The sequence below is a fragment of the Thunnus maccoyii genome, chromosome 3 (genome assembly GCF_910596095.1).
Source record: "Thunnus maccoyii chromosome 3, fThuMac1.1, whole genome shotgun sequence".
NCBI lineage: Eukaryota > Metazoa > Chordata > Actinopteri > Scombriformes > Scombridae > Thunnus > Thunnus maccoyii.
The window spans coordinates 16375678-16395515 of NC_056535.1; the positions used below are offsets into that span (position 1 = coordinate 16375678).

Below are 19838 nucleotides of genomic sequence, written 5' to 3' on the forward strand. Positions count from 1 at the left end.
AGAGGGGTTTGAATTATTTTTGTGACCAACAAATAATGAGGAATTAAACTGCATATTGAACAAACCTGACAACATCTTGGCAGATGTTGCCCTCCTCCCTGTAAAAGTAATCCGTACCAAACCATCTCCTCTGCTGTCTTCTCAAATTTTAATCGGCCATTTGTTGTAACATGTTTTTAGATATTTTTGGATATTTATATTTACTTATTAATGTTTTTTTAAGTAATAATTTTATAGCCTTTTATTGTTTTAGCTTTACTACCAGCATGTTTTTTCTTTATTTTCTTCTCTTATTTATTGTGTTTTGTTGACCTGCATGAGGAGTTGCTTCATAAAATTACTCTTGTAGGAATACATAAAGTCTGTGAAGTGTTCAAGTTCAAGTTTATTGTCATTCTTCTCCTCACAGGTTATGCAAAAAGCAGGAATGAAATATAATGCCCCCAGGGCCATTGTGCAGTACATAAAAAACACAAACTAAAACAAAGCAATAAAAACAAGCATAGAACAATAGGAGCAGCAAACTTAGAAACTACACTTAAGATTAAAGTGTAGAAACATCAAAATGTGTGAACGGGGGTGTCAACAGGGGCAAAACTGTACATTTTTGCCCCAGGGCCCCATAACAGATTAATCCAGCCATTTCCTTTTGTAAGAAAAAACAGCAACAACAACAACAAAAAAACCCCAACTCAGATGTATCACAGATGTTTAATGAGCGTATCATACGCTGCATATTTAAAAACATGTTTTCCAGCAGTTTGATGCTTCTTATCGTTGTTCCTCTTTGTTACTATCCGGCTCCATTTGATTTCCTTCTTCTCTTGAGCTTCGCTGGAGCAGCTGCTTTTGTTTGAAAACTTCTCTCAGTGCAGACAGGATCTGCTCACTTCTACCTGAAGCTGTTGGAGAACCCACCTGTAGCAAGAAAAGTTAACATCACTCAGTCCACACACTTCATATGTTCAATTTTGATGTTTGCAGAACTGTAAGTCCTCTTACATATTTGAAACTTGCACTCTTTCTGATCCTCTCTGGAACTGGAGGAGGAGCAGATTTAGGAGGAGGAATCCAAGCAGCAAGAGGACTCTGGTCTTGTGTGTCAGTGCCCTGAGGTGTCTGCTGGAAGGTGGTGCTGCTCTTAATGGGTGGCGGTGGCAAAGGCCCTTTTTTCAGAGCAAGGGAGAGGGACACCCTTGCACCTTTTGGTAATGTCTGAGAGGCCGGGCCTGTGAAATATGCCAGATATGTACTTTGCAAAGAATTAAATGCTGAAAAGTTTGTAAACTGCACAACATCTTTCAAGATAAAGTACCTCTGCTCCTCAACTCTCTCTGCACTGCCTTCAGTCCTCCAAACTGGTTGATGATGCAGTCAACAGCCTCGGCGATGTCTTTGTCTTTCAGATCCTCTTTAGTGAGTTGTGCTCGCATCAACAGCTTTCTCATAGTGGGGTCCAGATCCTTAAATTTCACCAATGAAGCAGGTAAGGAGACTGATTTAATATGCTATATCTGTGTGTCATGATGTGAATTTTTTATATAGTGACTGAGCATGTGTTTGACTTTCTGAATGAGCTTTTCATGTGTATGTTTCGACTCACTGAAATAGCTGTTGGTGTAACTGTTGTAGATGGTGCATCCGCTGGTTTCACTCTACAAAGAGACAAACAGTAAACTCATTGCTTTAATCCCCCACTTGCTTACTTTACATCCAGAAAGTGGTAACATTTTCTCACCCTGGAGCTGCTAGGTCACATGTTGAGTTGTCCTTTTTATCAATGTTTGTCATTTGAATCATCCCTTTCATCTTTTCTGCAAAATGGAGGAAGTAAATGTGAATGAAAGATTCATGAGAATTCTTTTAAAAAATATGTTGATACACATGAATTATCTATTTGTTGTTATTCGAACCTTGCTTTCTTTGGACAGCCTTCACCGCCAGATGAAATTCCTCTGCCTCTGCCTCATTTGCAAAGTTGAAGCCTGCCTGGTGGCTCTGTGCAAACACAACAAATCTACACTAAACCAGCCCAAAACTAGTAGTCTGATGAACATGTTGCACACTTTCAAACTGAAACAGTTTTCCCATTGAACTAAAAGATGTAAAAAACTGTCTATTCACTGTCTACTTGTCTTACATCTGCAGGGAAAGTGTGGAAGAACGCATTAGTTGCGGTGTACTCGAATGGGATGTAAATCTCCTGCTCCCACAGTAACTTGGCTCGCTGTGATTAAGGAAAAATGAGGGAATGATAAATGATATGAATGATAAATAACCTGGTTCTGAACAGCTATTACAGTGTTACATGAGGTAAAGTACAGGCACACCCATCAAGATAAGATTCCCCATTGTTACTAAAGGAAATAGCAGTTTAAAGGAAACACTACAAGCTGTCCCTTGCGTGCAGCTGTACTCGCACACCTACATGCACACATGTAAACCAATGAAATGATAACAAAGTGAAGCTAAAACTTAAATGTTGCTTCATTTAGGAAAGTGACATACATGTGTGAGCGGGCGGAGTATCTCTCACGAGTTCTGTAGTTCCTCTTACCTTGACACAATAGAGATGCAGGAAGTAAGAGTGCACAGACTGATCTTCGATGAGACACACCACTCCGCAATCCAAACAACTCCAGCCTGGACCCCCATCCTGGTTCTCTTTAGCCACTAGAACCTGCGCTACTGTACTTTTGATCAGCTGAAATACAGTATTAGTTATAAAAATCACAACAATACAACATAATATAATGTAAATATAACAATATATTACGTGAGTATGGACTACTCAGAAGTTTAAACAAAGTATAAAGATGATGTGGAGTTACCAGAACTGTTTTTCTTAAGAAGAAGATTGAGAAACTGTGTGATTCACAACAACAACACAACCAAAGAATCCTGAAAGTGTAATTTTACTGTAATGAACTGTTGTCTACAATCAGTTCTGTCCTGACCTGAAAGTATTTTCCTGTAAGGCTCATCCCTTTCTTCTGAAAATTTAGTCATCTCCAACCCTGTGAGGTCTGATTTTCCTTTGAAAAATGTGATATCCTTTGTAACCTTTGACGCACTCTGGTTTAGTTTCAGAGCACGTCATTGCAGAGAAGCTGCTCCTGAGAGAGACTAATGACCTCTTTTTAGTGGCTGATGATGCTGGTGGGTGCTCCATTTAAACTCTCTTATATCTTGTGTGAGCTTCAGTAGATCAAACCATCTGAGGAATTGATGTCATGGCTCCTCCCTCTCATCATAGGTAAATCCATCCATAGTGCAAAAAGCATACAGAGACGCAGGATTCAGGTCTCATCTTTCCTCTATTCTGCATTGTTAAGCAGTCTTATTTTAAAAGTGACACTGTTGGATGTGACAGAATTCAATTCAACCTACAGAAAACCAACTAAGAAGCTGTCATTGTTTGATTTGTCATTAATTTAACCATGAAGACTGACGCAAGTGTAGGCTTTGAAAAGTAAAACGTTGTGCAATTTCTTCTTTCAATTAGGAATATTTTCACAATTACTAAGTTTTTTATGTTTTTAGGGATGATGTTTTTATCCTTTCAAACATGAGTGCAACTCAATGCAGTGCAGTCTTTCTGTATCTTTTCCAACCTTTACCAAAGACAGCTGTTACCTCCAGGTTTCCCAACAAAACACGGACACTTTCTTTTTGACCATTTAAGGAATACAACACAGACCTTAAACCCAACAAAATCACATCATCACTGGCTGAATCTTCATTGGCTTTTACAATACAAAATGAACATCTTGCCTCTCAGTTTTATGGACTTGTTATGTGAAGACTGTATTGATTATGTTTGACCTCTCATTTATATTTTCTGCTTCTCTTTTGTGCTTTAAACAGTACCACATGGATAAAAAGATTATTATTGTACATTTTTACATCTTGCAGCAGCTGCTCTGGCACTATAACATGGTTTGTTACTGCCTGGCAATACAAACATCAGATAGTAACTGTAAACAACAAAACAGCCCTCACAGAGAGCCCATTCATCCACCAGGCCTCCTCTGATGGATGCTGCTGATAACATGAAAACAACATCAGGAAACAAAAAATTGAAAGTTACTGAGTGCAGGGACACTGTCATCCGATCATACAGCTGATTATCATCCACCTGTTACACTATACAGAAATAGCTATTTTTGAACTGCTTTTTACAGATTTTAATTTGAAATGACTGTAATGAATTGAACTGACCTCATGCTGGGGTTGGAGCAGAGTCGAGATGACACCTTTCTCACGAATTGTCAGGAGATCACTCATCACCTGACATCCAGGAATCAGACTGGACGCCATTGCAGAGACCGTCCTTTTTCACTTTTTACTCTCTGCTGCTGTTTGTACCTCGTCCCTTCACCTTTTCTAGATGTATCCACAGAGCCTGCTCAGCCTGAACACATTCAGTCCTGATCCTAACTGCAACTGGGTTGAACAGCAACATTTCATGCAGTGGGTCATGCAAATTTATTTGACTTGGTGTACACTATTTATTGTATGGCCTGTGGCTTTCAGATACCAACTGGACAGTCACTGTCAAAAGGCCCAAGATAGCAAAAAGACATTTGTTAACATTATGTATTCAAACTGTATGTTGTTAAAGGTACCAGCTGTTAGTTTGCATGTACAAACATTGCTGAAACATCACTTCTCTTGCAGCATAAAACTTTTTGAGTTATATTAGATGGTGTTAATGGCTTAGAAGAGGCTTTCAAAGCAAAACATTTCAAGTGTGTGGAAATATCTGGTAATTTTGATAGATTTCTTTGTGCAAGAGGCATGTTAACACTTTGACCTCTCATGGTTTTAATGTCCCTTTGTGCATTACATTATTGACCATCATCAAAGTCCCCAACAGAAGAATTATTAATTGAATGTAACCTTGTCTAGTACATACATTTTATAACGTCCTTCATTGTTTACAGCAGGAGGAACAATTTTCTTTCATTGCCAGGTGAGGTTTTATAATTCCAAGTGTAAAATAAGATTTACATATACAAAAGTGACTCGACACAGTTGTAAAACATAAAAAACAGTAACAATCAAAATACACAACATTCTTAAGACTATTGAGTGCAGTGATACGAAGAAAGAAAAAAAGTAAGTAAAATACATCAAGTGGCATGTAGATGGGAAAATATTGCTAATAATAATAACTCTGGCTTTCATAGTTTTACACTACTTCTGTCCAATAATCATTTCCCCATGTTTTCCAGAAAATGTGACTTATCTATTACTATTACACACTACTTCATCTCCATCTCCTCCCCTTTCAGCTCCTCCAGGTATGGGCCTCTTGCGTCTCTTGTTGAGCAGAGGGTTGTTGGACGTGTCCAGGTCTTTGATCTTCACCTGGTCGTAGTCAACACGCATGGTGGCCAGAGCACTGGTCATTTCCTCCTGTTGGAAGACAGAGACACTCTTTGCTGTAAGTCTTGTAGTTTACTGCCACCTCGTGGCCTCATTCTGAAAGTAATATTGAGTCTCACCTTCACATCATCCCAAAGCTCCTTATCCTCTGTCAGAACACGAGAGGTGTGGAGAGGAGTTGGAGGGACCACCATTGACTGCTGTGGTGTAAAAGCACAAATATAAGTTAATATACAGGGGAAACATACAGATCTATAGCCACAAGGCTTACAAAGTGTTAACTTACACTAATCCAGGGATAGTTCATGAACTGTCCAATGGTCATCCTCTCATTGGGGTCTGTCTTCAGTAACTGAATGATGAGCTGTTTGGCTACAGAAGAAATAAAATACAATTAAACACACAGATGAACCAATATGTCTGTAGTGTAATGAGCATCTAAAATTAATAATACAGTTTCTTTTCTATTCAATGGAGACTTCGTACAGGTTGTTTTTCATGTTTTAAGAATGTGATTAAATCAGTACAACATGCCATCGTTAAAGTGAAATCGTGTTTTGGCTTAAATCTTAATAAACATGTTGTGCTTCAAGTCACTGCAGACTTTTTTCAGTATTAAACGAAGACCATGATCTTTCCCTAACCTTAACCAAGTGCTGCCTGTGCCTAAATATAACCATAAACACGTTAAATGATGCTGTGGTGTCTACTAGTGGATATTGTGCTGCAAGATCAGATATTTTGGTTGAGAAAAAAACAACTAGGTACATTGTCTCTGAACATTTAATTCATTCACGTTTTCATTCAGTGAACATTTTTGCAACTTGCCAAATACGTCAATTAATAATATTTTCTCATTTTGTTGAGAGAAAACACAATTCAGTCAGCATTATGTTTCTAGCAAAATGTATTTGCTGTTGCAGTTAAGTTGTATATGAAGGTCATTTCTAGGAGACAGGGTTTCAAAGAGGTAAGCTAAGGTCTAATGCAAATATGCACAACTTTTTCACAGTTTTGAAGTCTTTTTGCTGCTATTTATAAATGTAATGTCTGAAATCTGACCTTCCTCAGAAACGTCAGCCCACTCAGGGTTGGGGAACTCATATTGGCCCAATCTGATCCTCTGCTTCATGCCCGGAGAGATGGCCTGGCCTGTGTTTGAGTAGAACGGAGGAAATCCACAAAGCCTAGAAACACAAGATAAGACGAGAGACTATTTTAACCAATACACAGAATTGTGTAGTAGCCCTAAGCATTTCATAAAGTTAAATAGACACTTATGATACTCACAGAATGTACATGATGACGCCCAGAGACCACATGTCACATGATTTGTCATATTTCTCTGGCCCAAGCACTTCTGGGGCTGAATGGACAAATAGATACAGTAAACAGCAATAGAAAGACATGATGCAGACACATGTGGACAACATGAATGACAACAAACATAACCATAAACTATGTCTATGGCACATTTAAGCTACTGGCATTCATGTAGAGTAGCTCCTGATTACACCATGACTTACATGACAGGAAACACTCACCGACATAGTAAGGAGTGTAACAGGGAGTTTGGAGGGAATTGTGCAGTGTCGTCTCCTTCGCAAAGCCAAAGTCAGTCAGTTTTAGTATAGCGTTACTCTCCTTGGTGGTGTAGAGCAGGTTTTCAGGCTGCAGTATGTATGAGTATCAGAAAAATATGTAAAAATCAGAATTTCAATACTATTTATTTAGCTAAAAGTGTTTATCTTTGCTTACATTTTCTGAGAAGAATAATATTTGACAGCAGCTTTACCTTTACATCCCTATGAGCGATGTCCATGTGGTGGAGGTACTCTATGGCCGTGCCGATGTCATGCATGATCTCTGACGCCTCTGATGGACAGACATGATACAGGTGTAACGGCACAGGACACAATGTAGAGATTCATGAATCTTCAACTGTTAGATGTGAACTCTGACCCACCTCTCTCTGTGAAGGCCTGGTCCCCTCTGGCCTGAATGCGACTGAACAGCTCCCCTCCCTCCATACTGAGACAATATTAACAAAGAGATCAGAACTGGGACAGCGAGGGGACTCTTGGCAAACGAGCACTGTTCTCCGCTGCAATCGTGGTTTTATAACAAAGCAAGTCATTGTGCCTCATTGCAGTATTTACTGTTCAGATGAGTCCAGTCTTCTGAGCAACAGCAGACTCTGATGACTCAAGCAGTAAGGAAATTAAAGGGAAATTCCACATGAAAAAACAACATTAAGCTATCCTGTTGATTTAAGACCAGAAGGTTTATATAAACACAGACAATTACTTGACTAAGGTGTTTGAGATAATGGTGTTACCGGGTGACACTTAATATTGAATTAGCAACAGACTAAATGGACTCAAAATGTGTTTTTGCTCAGTATATTACATAATCAGATGAGCTCTACTTGAATGTAGCTGTAAATCAGAGGATTTCCCCAAAAAGTGTCTTATGTCAAATGCTGAAATCATAGCTTTGCAATATCTTCTGTGTGTTCCAATCACAAGTGGACAGTGTCAACGTCTGTCATATAGTATGAATGGAAATGCTTCTAGTCCATTATGTTCTCACTCCCAAGCAGACTGTAACTTATTACCATCTTGTCCCTCTGCTGCTTTACAAAGTCTCAGTCTTGTTTCAGTCAAGTTATATAAAGGACAAAATAACAATGGAAAGTAATGTATAGAGATGTACAGAGAAATGCCCTAAAAGGGTTTATTTGTTATCAGTGCCTATAAATTTAGAAAGAAGTTTGGTTAAGTCCAAAATTTAATGCAGGTTGATAAATTAATACGATCCAAAGTAGTCACCAAACACGTATTTGATATGCATTCTTGTGCCAGGTGTGATCTGAAATCAATCTCAGCTGGATCTAGACACAATCCAGACCTTTATAGACATAAGACACAAGTTCTGAACAGGGCTGTAGCGTATAATATAATATCTATTCAGTTACTCAAATATGAAACAGCTTTAGGATGTTTGTCTACTGATTAATGCAAAGCTGTACTATATCATATCATGTGCATGTCAAATCTATTTTAGCACTGATTTCCCCTTAAAGACCTAAAACAAAGCAGACAATGAACAACAGTGCTGGTAATGCTCACCACTCCATTATGATGAGGAGACATTTCTTCCCCTGGTGCATGTTCTCATACAGGCTGAGTATCCGGACAACATAGGGACCACCGGAGACTCGCCAGTGCAGCTCCACCTCACGCCGGGCTTTAGGGGTATCATACAGAACCTGCTCCATAGACAGAGTGCAGCACAATGAAAACATATATTAGTGTAATGTTTCAGTTTTATATTAGGTTGTTTGACATCTTTGTCAAGAAATCAATCATAAACACAGTTACAAACACATTAATCACATGTTTACAGCTCTATTAGTAGCCACTAATAAAGCCTATTTATTTTCCAAGCAGTAACAGAGAACATTGAGAGTGAATACTTAAACAACATGTTTATCTTTAAAGACACAGTGACTGTTATCGCAGACAGGGGTCGGCGGAAATCCTATTTTCTTAGACATGCAGCCCAAATCCTTGTGGACATGACAATGCGTTTTGAGCACTGAAGGAGGAAGAAGGCTTTCCTCTAAAGCCTCTATGCACAGTCTGTTGCCTCTCGCAGAACATGAGGTTACTTAAAAATACAGTATACAGAGCAAACACTTCACATTTCATTATACCTTTCGGTTGTGGCTTACCACCAAGGAAAACATGTGGAGGCACTCATGGGGCTGCGCTTCCTGTTTTTATTTTCTTAAGGCTTTTCTGCAAATCCTACAGAGACTGTTTCCTGACATACCAACTCTGAATTCTTCACAACTCATATTTTCCAAGTTCCTGTTCAGATTCACTGTTAAATATTTCAAATATGCAGTGAGCCGAAAGCCTAATGTTGAGAAAAAAAAATACAGATTTTTACTTTCTGTTAGAGGATGAGAAGCACAGAGGATTATGTAAAGTACTAACAGAGCAGATCTTTGTCCACACAACAATCGCCAGAGCGTAGTGGAAACATGTGTCAAAGCATCCCAGACAGCATATCACTGTCTCTCAGACGCATCCACTGTCTGGGCAGCACAGTAACTGAATTTGCTCTGAGAGTACTGCTCCATCCATCCACGGCTGGAAATTCCTATTTCATCTGAGTCACATGACATAATCAGTGTAATACAAATTTGAAACCATTACTGGCCATCAGGCTTTATATACAGTGTAAATCCTGCACAGATTTACAGTATAAGACGCCATTAAACAGTGTGGACCACAGACACAGCAGAGATGAATAATTGATGGATTCTCTCTTTCTTTCCAGTGACAGCAGCCTCCAGAGGACTGTTTAGATCTTACAGGATAAAGAATCAGGCAAACACACACCTTGAGGGCACATTTCTCTCCTGTCTTCTTGCAATAACACTCCAGCACTTTGCCATTTATTCCCAAGCCAAGAACCTGAGCGGTGATTTTATAGTCATCTGTCACTGCATGTCTCTTGAACTCCAGCTTAGAGTAAGCAGGAGGCTGGATGTCAGTGAGGCCGCTGCCCAAGCTGCTTCCCAGGCTGCTGGAGTCGCTGTGGCGCGCTGTCCCGTGCTGCGCAGTAATTTGATTTACCGACTGTTCCTCTTGGTTATGATGCATTTTTTTCTGTAAAAGCCAACAGTGGCAGAGCAAATGTCATCAGTCTCTGCCCCAGAAAATATCCAGTATCATTCTAGTTCATCCACGTCCGCCTAGAGGAGTTTTGTACTTCCATCTCGACACACTTTGAACACTGTACAAGCAAAATGAGGTATAAAATCTATAAAAACCTCCTTGGTGTACAGAAAAAAAAAGGGCGGAGGTCTTAAATGGCACTGTTATATTTACACAGAAAACTTCCACCTAAACACTGGATGTGGGTGTAGAGATAATAAAACACAATTAATGACTGGGAGAAAACAATGCTAGAAAAATCTGGTACCCCCTCCTGGTCCTCATCACGGTTATCTGCCTCTTCCTGCAGGGTACACCAACATCTCCAACTCTCTTACGTCAGCGCGGAGCGGCTCAAATTCATTCACGATTTTCTTAAAGGAGAAACTACGCGTAAATACCCACGGCAGGGAAGAGAGACCAAAAAGCTCTGTCTAGAAATGAAACCTAAGTACACGGTCTACATCCGGAGGAGTAGAAATGGAAACTTGGCCCCCAAAACGTATATTGTTCTGCGTTTCCATATAGCCTTTAATGACGCTGGAGTTTCTGCGGAATCTCTGTTTGTCCATCTGTTGCATCCTCACCACATGTTATCCTACTAAAAGCACTGCCCATATTAATGCTGAGCCACAGAGACAAGAGGTTAATTGTGCCATATATGCTGAGTGTCAATTAAAGCCATTAACTAAGCGATCAAGATGTTACTAAAAGCTTGGAAATGCAGCTATAAGGGTTCATCAGAGGACGCCATGGCAGCAGGGTACACAGAGGGTGCCAAGAAACCACTCAAATGAGACACCGAGGACAAATGAAATGCTTACAATCACAGCTCATTTGTATTTCATATATTTAAACATTAGTATTTGTTTAGAACTACTATCACACTTTTAAGCGAGGATGAGACAACACACAGCCAGTACACCAAGTTTTGTTAATTTCAATGGCATGTTATCATATTGTTCACTTTATAATATCTATGTTTAATTTATGCTCTAATGCTTAATTGGAGCATGAGTAATGATGATTTCATGCATGAATTAATGCAGAATGTATCATGAATTCCAACAAATGATCAAGTCAATATGACTTCATGTGATTAGTTAAAGGGAAACTTTGGTATTTTTCAACCTGGACCCTATTTTCCTATCATTTTGTGTCTAAGTGACTAATGGGGACAATTTTTGAAATTGGTTCAGTATTGAGCGAGAGCACTGCAGCTGGCCATGAAATGGGTTGCAGTGTAATCTGAAAAGGCAATAGCGGCCCATCGATGTATGTCCACTAAAAGTATTTGTTTTAGCCACTGACAGGCTCAGATTGTTATTACAAGTGTCTGACAACATTATGGAAAGGACCACACAGAGAAATACAACACTTTTATCTTTTGCTTGTTCTGGGTCTGTTTGTTGCAGGTAGGTCTATCTGGACTAGCAGTATCTACACCACACACACTTTACTACATGACACGCCCACTTGATTAGGTTTAGGCATGAGGAAGGGGACGGTTAGGGTTAGGGCTGATTTTGACAACAACTTAACTCTTGCGAGATCAGATCCAGACTTGATTTGACACAATAACAAACAGACTGGATCAAGTGAAAGAAAAAAAGAAAAGAAAAAAGTTTTATTTCTCTGTATGGTCCTTTCCATAATGTTGTCAGACACTTATATGTCAGTGTCAGTGACATTTTGATTAACATAATTGGGCAAATTATTATTGTAGATTATTGACATATAGTGCAAATGACTCATACAGGCTTTACAATTTAAACATGCTTGTAGTTTAATTTTCAGCACAATAAAACAAAGAACATATTCTTGCAAATTAAATTATTAAAACAGCCTAGCACAATAGTAGAACATCTGTGTGAATTCTGTGTAATTATGGATAACATACAGTATGTAACATCACTGGCACTGATTGATTAATTAGTACTGACAAAATATTTTGCAGTATTTCAGTATTTTGAGTTGTTTTTGTAGGAGATTTCTAGTAGCCATTTCAGCTGTTGGATAAGGCCTCATTCAGTGATTGCAGCTGCGGCTTTCCTTTGCTGCGTGTCTGTAGCTGGCTGTTACTGTAACATATGCTGCAGTGTTGGCTAGCCCTGCAGGGCACGGTCCAGCACGTGCTCATCCTTTACAGGAAAAGGCATGGTGACACGCAGCTGCCTGTGCTCCTCCATGGTGCGCTGAATGGTCTCATAGGCATTTGAGTTTCCAGACCAGCAGCGACGAGCCACCTGCAGCACACACAGACACACAGATCAGAGTAAATCAGATATTATCTGTAATCTGAGCAGACTGTAAATAATAGTGAGTTCTTCTTTGTACTCTCACCCCATTGGAGACATCCCAGTTGAGCATCAGAGTGGCCCGCTTTGCTGCTCCCTCTGAGCCGTCCAACAGCAAACCAAATCCTCCATTCATTACCTCACCCCTATAGATGAGGCATAAGATAAAGTGAAAACACAATGAGAATTCATTTAATAAACAGCTTTGATGAATCATAACTAACATTCACACAGATCCACTATTTACTGGATATCCATCCAGCCTTACCAGCCAACACCGCCACCGTTATGCAAGGAGACCCATGTGGCGCCCCTGAATGCATCACCGACAAAGTTCTGGACTGCCATGTCTGTAAAGAGGAGATATGGTGAGCTGTCACTGTGGCTCGAATTCAAGTAATTCCTGCAGTATTTCTGGTTTATATGAATGAAAAGTGACGCAGGAAAGCTGGAATCAAAGAAAAACAACCCAGGTTATGAGCATGCGGCCAAAGCCACAAGCCTCAGTCACAGCTATTCATGTCAGTAGTAATCAGAAACAGATGCTGTGTGGACTGTTGAGTTGCCAGCTAATGTTTTTTTTTTCAAGGATTTCAATCATTACCTCAGTATGATATAAAAATTAAAATCTGCTTGAAATCAATTACAGTCAGCGTGTCTTCTTTTATTTTTGTCAAAACCATGTTATTGTTGTTTGGTAATGTAGTTGAAAGCAGGCGTTTGTTTCTGTCAATCTAAAACAGACAAATTGTCATATTAAACTGATTTAATTGGAAAAGTCCTTAGTTGTGCACAGCCACAGTGAACTGCACATACCTGCACAGAAGGCAGACCCATCATACACATTAGAGGTCTCTCTGAAGGGGCTGTCTGTGCCACTAACATCATGATGGTCTCTGCTAATAACCACAGGAGCCTGAGTAAGAGAAACAACGTAAGATGCTGTCAGTTTAGAAAGCCCATGGCCAGATGTTGAAACACCTCTGAAAACATGAAATCTTGCATACAAAGATGTATATGAAAGCAGAAAATGTATTCTCTTACTGAAACTCTTCCATCAGCGATAGCCTTGTTGATAGCCAAAGCAATGGAGACTCTTCCTTTCTGGTCGGAGTAGAGGATTCTGGCTTGGGATCCCACAACCTAAACAAAGAGGAACAAAGAGAGCATTTACAGCCATCTCTTCAACAGTGTGATTTGTATTTAGTCAGAAAGTTACCGACCATTTTGTGTTTTCCGGCCTCTCTGATCCAGCGGATGTTGTCACTGTACTGCTGTCTGATGCGATCAGTCACGTTGGCACTGATATCCTCCAGGACAGTAGCAGCAATGTTGTCGGTTACGGCGAGATCTTGGGGGTCGCCAGATGTGCACACCCAGCGGAACGGTCCAAAGCCCAAAGAGAAGATGTCGCTGTGGCAAAGACAGAAGAGGAGAAACACAAACTATTCATCCCAAGAAGAAAAAGATCTGATCTGATCACAGGTTTCTAGATTTACAAAAATAATCTTAACTCCAGCTTCACTTGTACTAGCTCTCGCCAGATTTTCCCCTGATGAGATGTGGTTAAAAGCTCAGACAAAGCTAGCAAGTGAAGCTTTACTTCTGACTATTTTGACAAACTACTGTTTCCAAGGTCAACAATGAACTTTTACACTCTTGATTTTCAGTGTTTTAACTGTCTAAAGCCTGTATTAGAGTTATAATGCAGGATCAATGCTATATTGAATAAATAAGACAATATCTCACCCCATAATGTGCTGGACATAAGAAGGGTAACGGAATTCTGTTGGTCTTCCACCGATCTTTTCTACCTCTGCTCCTATAAAAACAAGAAACCCAGGCCTCTTTGTTATTCTGATATGGAGTGAATGACACATCTATGTTTATTGTGTATGTTTGTGTGCATTAAATTACTTACCGGCTCTCTGGGCCTCCAGGAGAAATGCGTTGCCATAGTCCCAAAAGAACATACCAGCATCAGACAGCTTGTTGATGGCCTTTATGTGTCTTTTGAGGCTGTGATAATATGTAAAACACATTATTTCAGCTTGATAGTATCACAATTTGCAGAAAATATACTACAGCAAAGTTCTCCTGTATGACTAATTCAACCTTTCTTGGACCATGGTGCGGAAACGGTTGGGATCAGTGGACATAAGCTGATTGGCCTGGTGGTAGCTGAGCTGGACTGGATAGTAGCCTCCGTTGAATGGGTTGTGAAGGGAGGTCTGGTCTGAACCCAAATTCACCAGGAGCTCGCCTGTCCTCTCATACTCCAACAGCAGCCTCTCCCTGGTTAGAAAGGTAGACAAGTGGGAGATTTCAAGACTATGTGACAAAACGTGGCTCTCTCACTGTAACTGCAGCAGAAAGTTTTCACCTCTCACCATAGGTCTACAATATTGCCATGGTAACCCAGACTGAGGGGAGTCTTTGAGCGCATGGCCTCTCTGTAAGACACACACAAAAAAAATAAGGGTTATTACTGTATCTCACAGTAGACAGGTTATTTTATTGGATACATCATCCTGTATTTTCTGTGGGTTTCTGTGCCATTTTTCCTGAATATGGAGCATTTGCTAAGATGTTGAATATATTTACAATAGACGTGTACTCAAGTATTTTCATTTCATGCCACTTTATAATTCTACTCCACTGCATCATACATACTAGCAGTACTAGCAGTTGCTTAACAAATGAAGATTTTACACATATAATGAGCTTATAAAATATGATGCTGTGTTATAGACTGCACTTCTTTACAGTATATCAAATAATTATCTAAGTGCAAAAACAACAAAAATGCTGCTTACACATCAATGCACCTGCATTAAAGGAATAGCTCAACATTTTGGGAAACATGCTTAGTTAGATGAGACGATTGATACGACTCACTCTCTCGTCTATTTGAATAAATATGAAGCATAAACACTGGAAACAGGAGGAAGCAACTAGCCAGGCTCTGTTTGAAGTTAACAAATTCGACCTACTAGCATCTATAAAGTGATTTCCGTGAGTCTTGTTGTCACCATGAGGTTGGCCAGTAACCAGGGAAGGATTTAGAGGTGCTGGAAGGTGGATTTTGTTACCTTTTAACAGAGCCAGGCTAGCTGTTTCCCTCTTTTCCATTATTTTCCTCCACTGAGTACTTTTACTTTAGTAACATTTCCAATACAGTACTTTTACTTGTAACAGTGTATTAGTGTAGCTAACAAAGCTGCCAATTAATACTGCAAGTTCCAGACTTTCAACACTTAACACCATCATATCAAAACCATCATGGCCACCAGTACAGTATTAAGTAGAAGCAGCAACAGCTTAGTAATAATGATTTTGGACATTCATGATTAATCTTAATAATCTTCTCCTCTCTGTTACCTTATGCGTTTAATGCATTGATCCAAACTACTTGTGACCTCCATCAGCCAGCCCTGCTCGTGTCTCTTTCTAAGAGGAGCCTCGTCCACCTGCACAGAAATCCAGTTCACACCATCACATCGACATACAATACTTCCTCCGTTCTTGCTCAGCAGTTGAGTACTAACATATAAAGTCTGGATACCAGCTGACCTCTGCAATCACACCAATACAGCCAGCAATGACGGCAGCTTTAGCCTGAGCTCCACTCATGCCCCCCAGGCCAGAGGTCACAAGGACACGACCTCTCAAGTCATCAGAGCCCAGGTACCTCCGACCGGCATTCAGCACAGTCAGCTACACAGAAAAACACAACAAAACGAATAAATAGAACAGTAACTACTTCATACAGGTCATAAAGCAGGTTGCAAATGTCTTTAAGATTTGAGGGTTCAATGAAAGCGTGATTTTTCCTGATCAGATTGTTTCATTTAAATATTTTAGAGGTCTACTAAGGTGATACTACTCAGTATGTGAAAAAAAGCAAAAAAAAAGCGAAAAGAGTCTAAAAAATAAGTATAATTATGTGAAGAAAAGTTTTGTTTTTTCTTGTTTCCGACACAGAAATCATGTCATAATCCATATTTGTATGAAGGAATACTTGAGTGTGCTGTTGTGCATCTTTTGTTTTTGTTGTTTTTTCACAAACCATAGTGCCATGAACAATCCCTTGCGGACCAATGTAGCAGTAGCTGCCTGCTGTCATTTGACCGTACCTGAAAACACACAACAGAAGTACACAAGATTACATCTCACACCCACACAATACACTTAATATGGCAACATTTTCTTGTATAATCACCACTCTACCTAACAGCAAGTGATGGCCAATACCAACAAAAAAAATCACCTTAAAAAACTTACATTGATACACCGAGAGCAAACATCTTCTCATACTGCTCTCTGGAGGAGTAATTTGGAATAACCTGAGTGAAGGAAAAAGAAATGGTGGATGTCTCATCACACTGGGATGCATGTGGGCTAAAAGTATCAGTTGATAAGGTCAGTTTATGCGTCTTGTGCAGTTACCATGCCGTTGGTGATGATGGCACGCGGTGAGGAAGGCAGGCTGGGGAACAGGCCCATGGGATGACCGCTGTACATGACCAGAGTCTGCTCCTCTGTCATCTCGCTCAGGTAATGCATCACAAGGCGGAACTGTACTCACACCATCACACACACACAAATCATTATTATTTTGTCTATTTAGACTCTGTATCATCATTACCAAAGCCACTGGACACAACAGGAGTCAACTAAGGACCTACCTGGGCCCAGTTACTAAACACTTGTCCATTCCCTCCATAGGTGACGAGCTCCTGGGGAAACTAAAATATTAAGAAAAAATAAGCTGTCTTAGAGTGAACAAGTCAAACAAAAGAATTAACTCAGGAGGCTTTGCTCAGTTAATACATGCTGTGGAAGAAGCTCACCTGAGCAACTGCTGGGTCCAGGTTGTTCATGATCATTAGCATTATTGAGGCTGCTTGACGTGTGCGGCAAGGGTACTGATCTATGGGGTATGCTCTGAGGAATAGAAGGACATTTATGAGAACAGACCAAGTAAGGCTGTAACAGCAAAACTCCTGAATGTACTGAATCCAATAGAGTTAGAGTTAGATTATGTTCTGTTTGTTTCTTCTTTGGTAAGTTACAGTTTTGTGTAAATACAAATAGTTGGTGTAGTGGTGTACATGATATGCAGCAAGAACTGTCATTAAAGCCCTACTGACATATATCAGCAGGTCAATAATGTAGGTCGATATTGTATTTGATCTTTTTAAATTTTCAAGTAACAATATTTGCCAAACTCATCTTTCATTTGCTGTTACTGTCATCTTTGTTGGTAAAGTTTAATGGTCTTTTTATATATCTTTGTCTTAACTTGTGACCAAGTGACCAAATTAAGTGTCAAGTTCAAAGAAAGGAATATCGGTCAATATATATTTAATAGATTTATTTTACTCTTTTTTTTAATTTTACTCATATATCAGTTTGGATACTGGCTTCAAAAATCCCACATGGGCTAGTCTTTAACCATCAGGCTGCCTCACCTCATGCGTAATGTTGGGCAGAAGCGGTACATGTAGATGTGGCCGTACTGCCGCAGCTCTTGAGCAAATTCAAGTGAAAGTGTTGCATGGTGGGAGGGGGGGAAATAACGCAAGGCATTTCTCAGCGCCATCTAGAGGGAAGAGGCATTTAGGTTACTGGATGAACACAGTGTAAATCAGTGTCTCAATACTGTCGGACAGACATGAGTAAGTCTTCAACACTTTCAGGCTCCTCCTGATATAAAAGCTCGCCTGTGTCTCTCTTAATTATTGACTGAAGCCTTTGCTCTGAGTTTAGGCAATCAGTTGAGGACCTGAGAGAATAATCAATTTTTTTAGGGCAACACATGAGCCAGCAGTGGTGATGCAATAAGACAGAGTACACAGCATGGCATAATGTCAATTGTCTAACACCTATATAGTAAAAGAAATCGCACTTTTTCCTTTTGATATTGATGATTTGACAGTTTTTACTGCAGCCCAGCTGGTCCATCTACAGTGCTTTTCATACTATTAGACATATAATGTCTTCATTATAGTTTTTTTTTTAATTTTTTTTTTACAGAAAGTATTTTGACTTGTTATAGTGGCAAAAATGTGTGTGACTAGTACCAGTGATGTCTCTATTCTAGTCTTTTTTGAGCTTGAAATAAAACACTACACTTGTGCTGTTGTGGACCAAAAAGAATTATCATAAAACGTAACCGGATTACTGCTACATTACAATTTATTTTGTGACAAAGAAGATAAAATTGTTTGAATGCACTAAATTGTTACTACATTCACTCACCCGCTCCTCCTCTGCTGTGAGGTTTGGGGTCCGGATAGGTGCATGTGGCACATTAGGGTCTCTTCCCCGGTTAGGAGGCAAAGGGTCTAGCGGTAAACCGCTGCATATCTCCTTTAAAGTCGACATCCTGCTGAGTATTTTTTGTCAAACACTTGAGTAGAGATCTGGAGATCACACTGGAGATGGACAGGCAACTGTCACCCTCACTGCAAATGACGGTTATGGAGAGAAAGACTGTGATAACTACTTGTTAAGATTTGTGGGCGATCGCTCTGCTCTTCACCTCATTGTCTCATTGGCTTTTTGGTCATCTTTGCCCTTCTCATTCCGCCAATAGCATGCCGTGGTTAGAAAAGGTTATTTTGTAATGATTGATTCCTGAGGTTGTGGACAAACAGTGCTACAGACCTCTGACCCCAGATGCATAAACATGTAACACAGTTAAACAAGCATGTCAGAACCTTTGGACAACAACAGGTCAACAACAATGACGTAGAATCATATCATTTCCTCAACAGTTTTAAGGCAATACAGAGCATTACCACCATCACCTGCAGATCCATGGACATTATACAAGACCTCTACACTAATACCTTTTTTCACTTAGGTAATATCGCAAAAATCAGGCACATCCTGTCCCAAAAAGATGCAGAAAAACTAGTCCACGCATTTGTTACTTCTAGGCTGGATTATTGCAATTCCTTATTATCAGGCTGCCCTAACAAGTCTCTAAAGACTCTCCATCTGGTCCAGAATGCAGCTGCACGTGTATTAACAAAAACTAGAAAAAGAGATCACATTTCTCCCATTTTAGCTTCGCTACATTGGCTTCTTGTAAAATCTAGAATAGAATTTAAAATCCTTCTCTTAACTTACAAAGCCCTTAATGGTCAGGCACCATCATATCTTGAAGAGCTCATAGTACCGTATTATCCCACTAGAACACTGCGCTCCCAGAATGCAGGCTTACTGGTGGTCCCTACAGTCTTTAAAAGTAGAATGGGAGGCAGAGCCTTCAGCCATCAGGCTCCTCTCCTGTGGAACCATCTTCCAGATTCGGTCCGGGGTGCAGACACCCTCTCTATGTTTAAGAGTAGGCTTAAAACTTTCCTTTTTGATAAAGCTTATAGTGCCGGGGGACTTCCCATGATGCACT

The 19838-nt window shown here is 39.9% G+C and overlaps 3 protein-coding genes across 5 annotated transcripts; all 3 read right to left on the minus strand.

Annotated features, from left to right (window-relative positions):
- Positions 1-378: 378 nt before the first annotated feature.
- Positions 379-4395, minus strand: si:dkey-197j19.6 (neural Wiskott-Aldrich syndrome protein). Of its 2 annotated transcripts, XM_042407710.1 has the most exons (9): positions 4222-4395; positions 2558-2704; positions 2141-2227; positions 1914-1998; positions 1739-1814; positions 1604-1655; positions 1316-1463; positions 1003-1229; positions 379-918 (listed from the first exon to the last, which is right to left on the minus strand). In XM_042407710.1, exons 1-9 carry the CDS (start codon positions 4318-4320, stop codon positions 772-774), a joined length of 1068 nt encoding a protein of 355 aa, XP_042263644.1. In that variant the 5' UTR covers positions 4321-4395; the 3' UTR covers positions 379-771. The 2 variants fall into 2 exon arrangements, with proteins under 2 accessions (XP_042263644.1, XP_042263645.1); XM_042407711.1 differs by lacking the exon at positions 2141-2227.
- A 173-nt stretch (positions 4396-4568) lies between these two features.
- On the minus strand, positions 4569-10816 carry LOC121894836 (MAP kinase-activated protein kinase 2-like). Of its 2 annotated transcripts, XM_042407709.1 has the most exons (11): positions 10390-10816; positions 9804-10073; positions 8523-8662; positions 7358-7422; positions 7187-7266; positions 6936-7062; positions 6682-6757; positions 6454-6578; positions 5678-5763; positions 5511-5591; positions 4569-5421 (listed from the first exon to the last, which is right to left on the minus strand). In XM_042407709.1, exons 2-11 carry the CDS (start codon positions 10065-10067, stop codon positions 5248-5250), a joined length of 1218 nt encoding a protein of 405 aa, XP_042263643.1. In that variant the 5' UTR covers positions 10068-10073; positions 10390-10816; the 3' UTR covers positions 4569-5247. The 2 variants fall into 2 exon arrangements, with proteins under 2 accessions (XP_042263643.1, XP_042263642.1); XM_042407708.1 differs by having other exon boundaries at positions 9804-10816.
- Positions 10817-11923: 1107 nt separating this feature from the next.
- uroc1 (urocanate hydratase 1) lies at positions 11924-18851 on the minus strand. Its single transcript, XM_042407015.1, has 19 exons — positions 18683-18851; positions 17893-18023; positions 17272-17365; positions 17107-17166; positions 16868-16996; positions 16703-16764; positions 16488-16554; positions 15992-16135; positions 15800-15888; positions 14809-14871; positions 14534-14713; positions 14340-14437; positions 14168-14240; positions 13642-13831; positions 13463-13561; positions 13235-13334; positions 12687-12768; positions 12465-12564; positions 11924-12367 (listed from the first exon to the last, which is right to left on the minus strand). Exons 1-19 carry the CDS (start codon positions 18806-18808, stop codon positions 12227-12229), a joined length of 2028 nt encoding a protein of 675 aa, XP_042262949.1. The 5' UTR covers positions 18809-18851; the 3' UTR covers positions 11924-12226.
- Between the last annotated feature and the right edge of the window lie 987 nt (positions 18852-19838).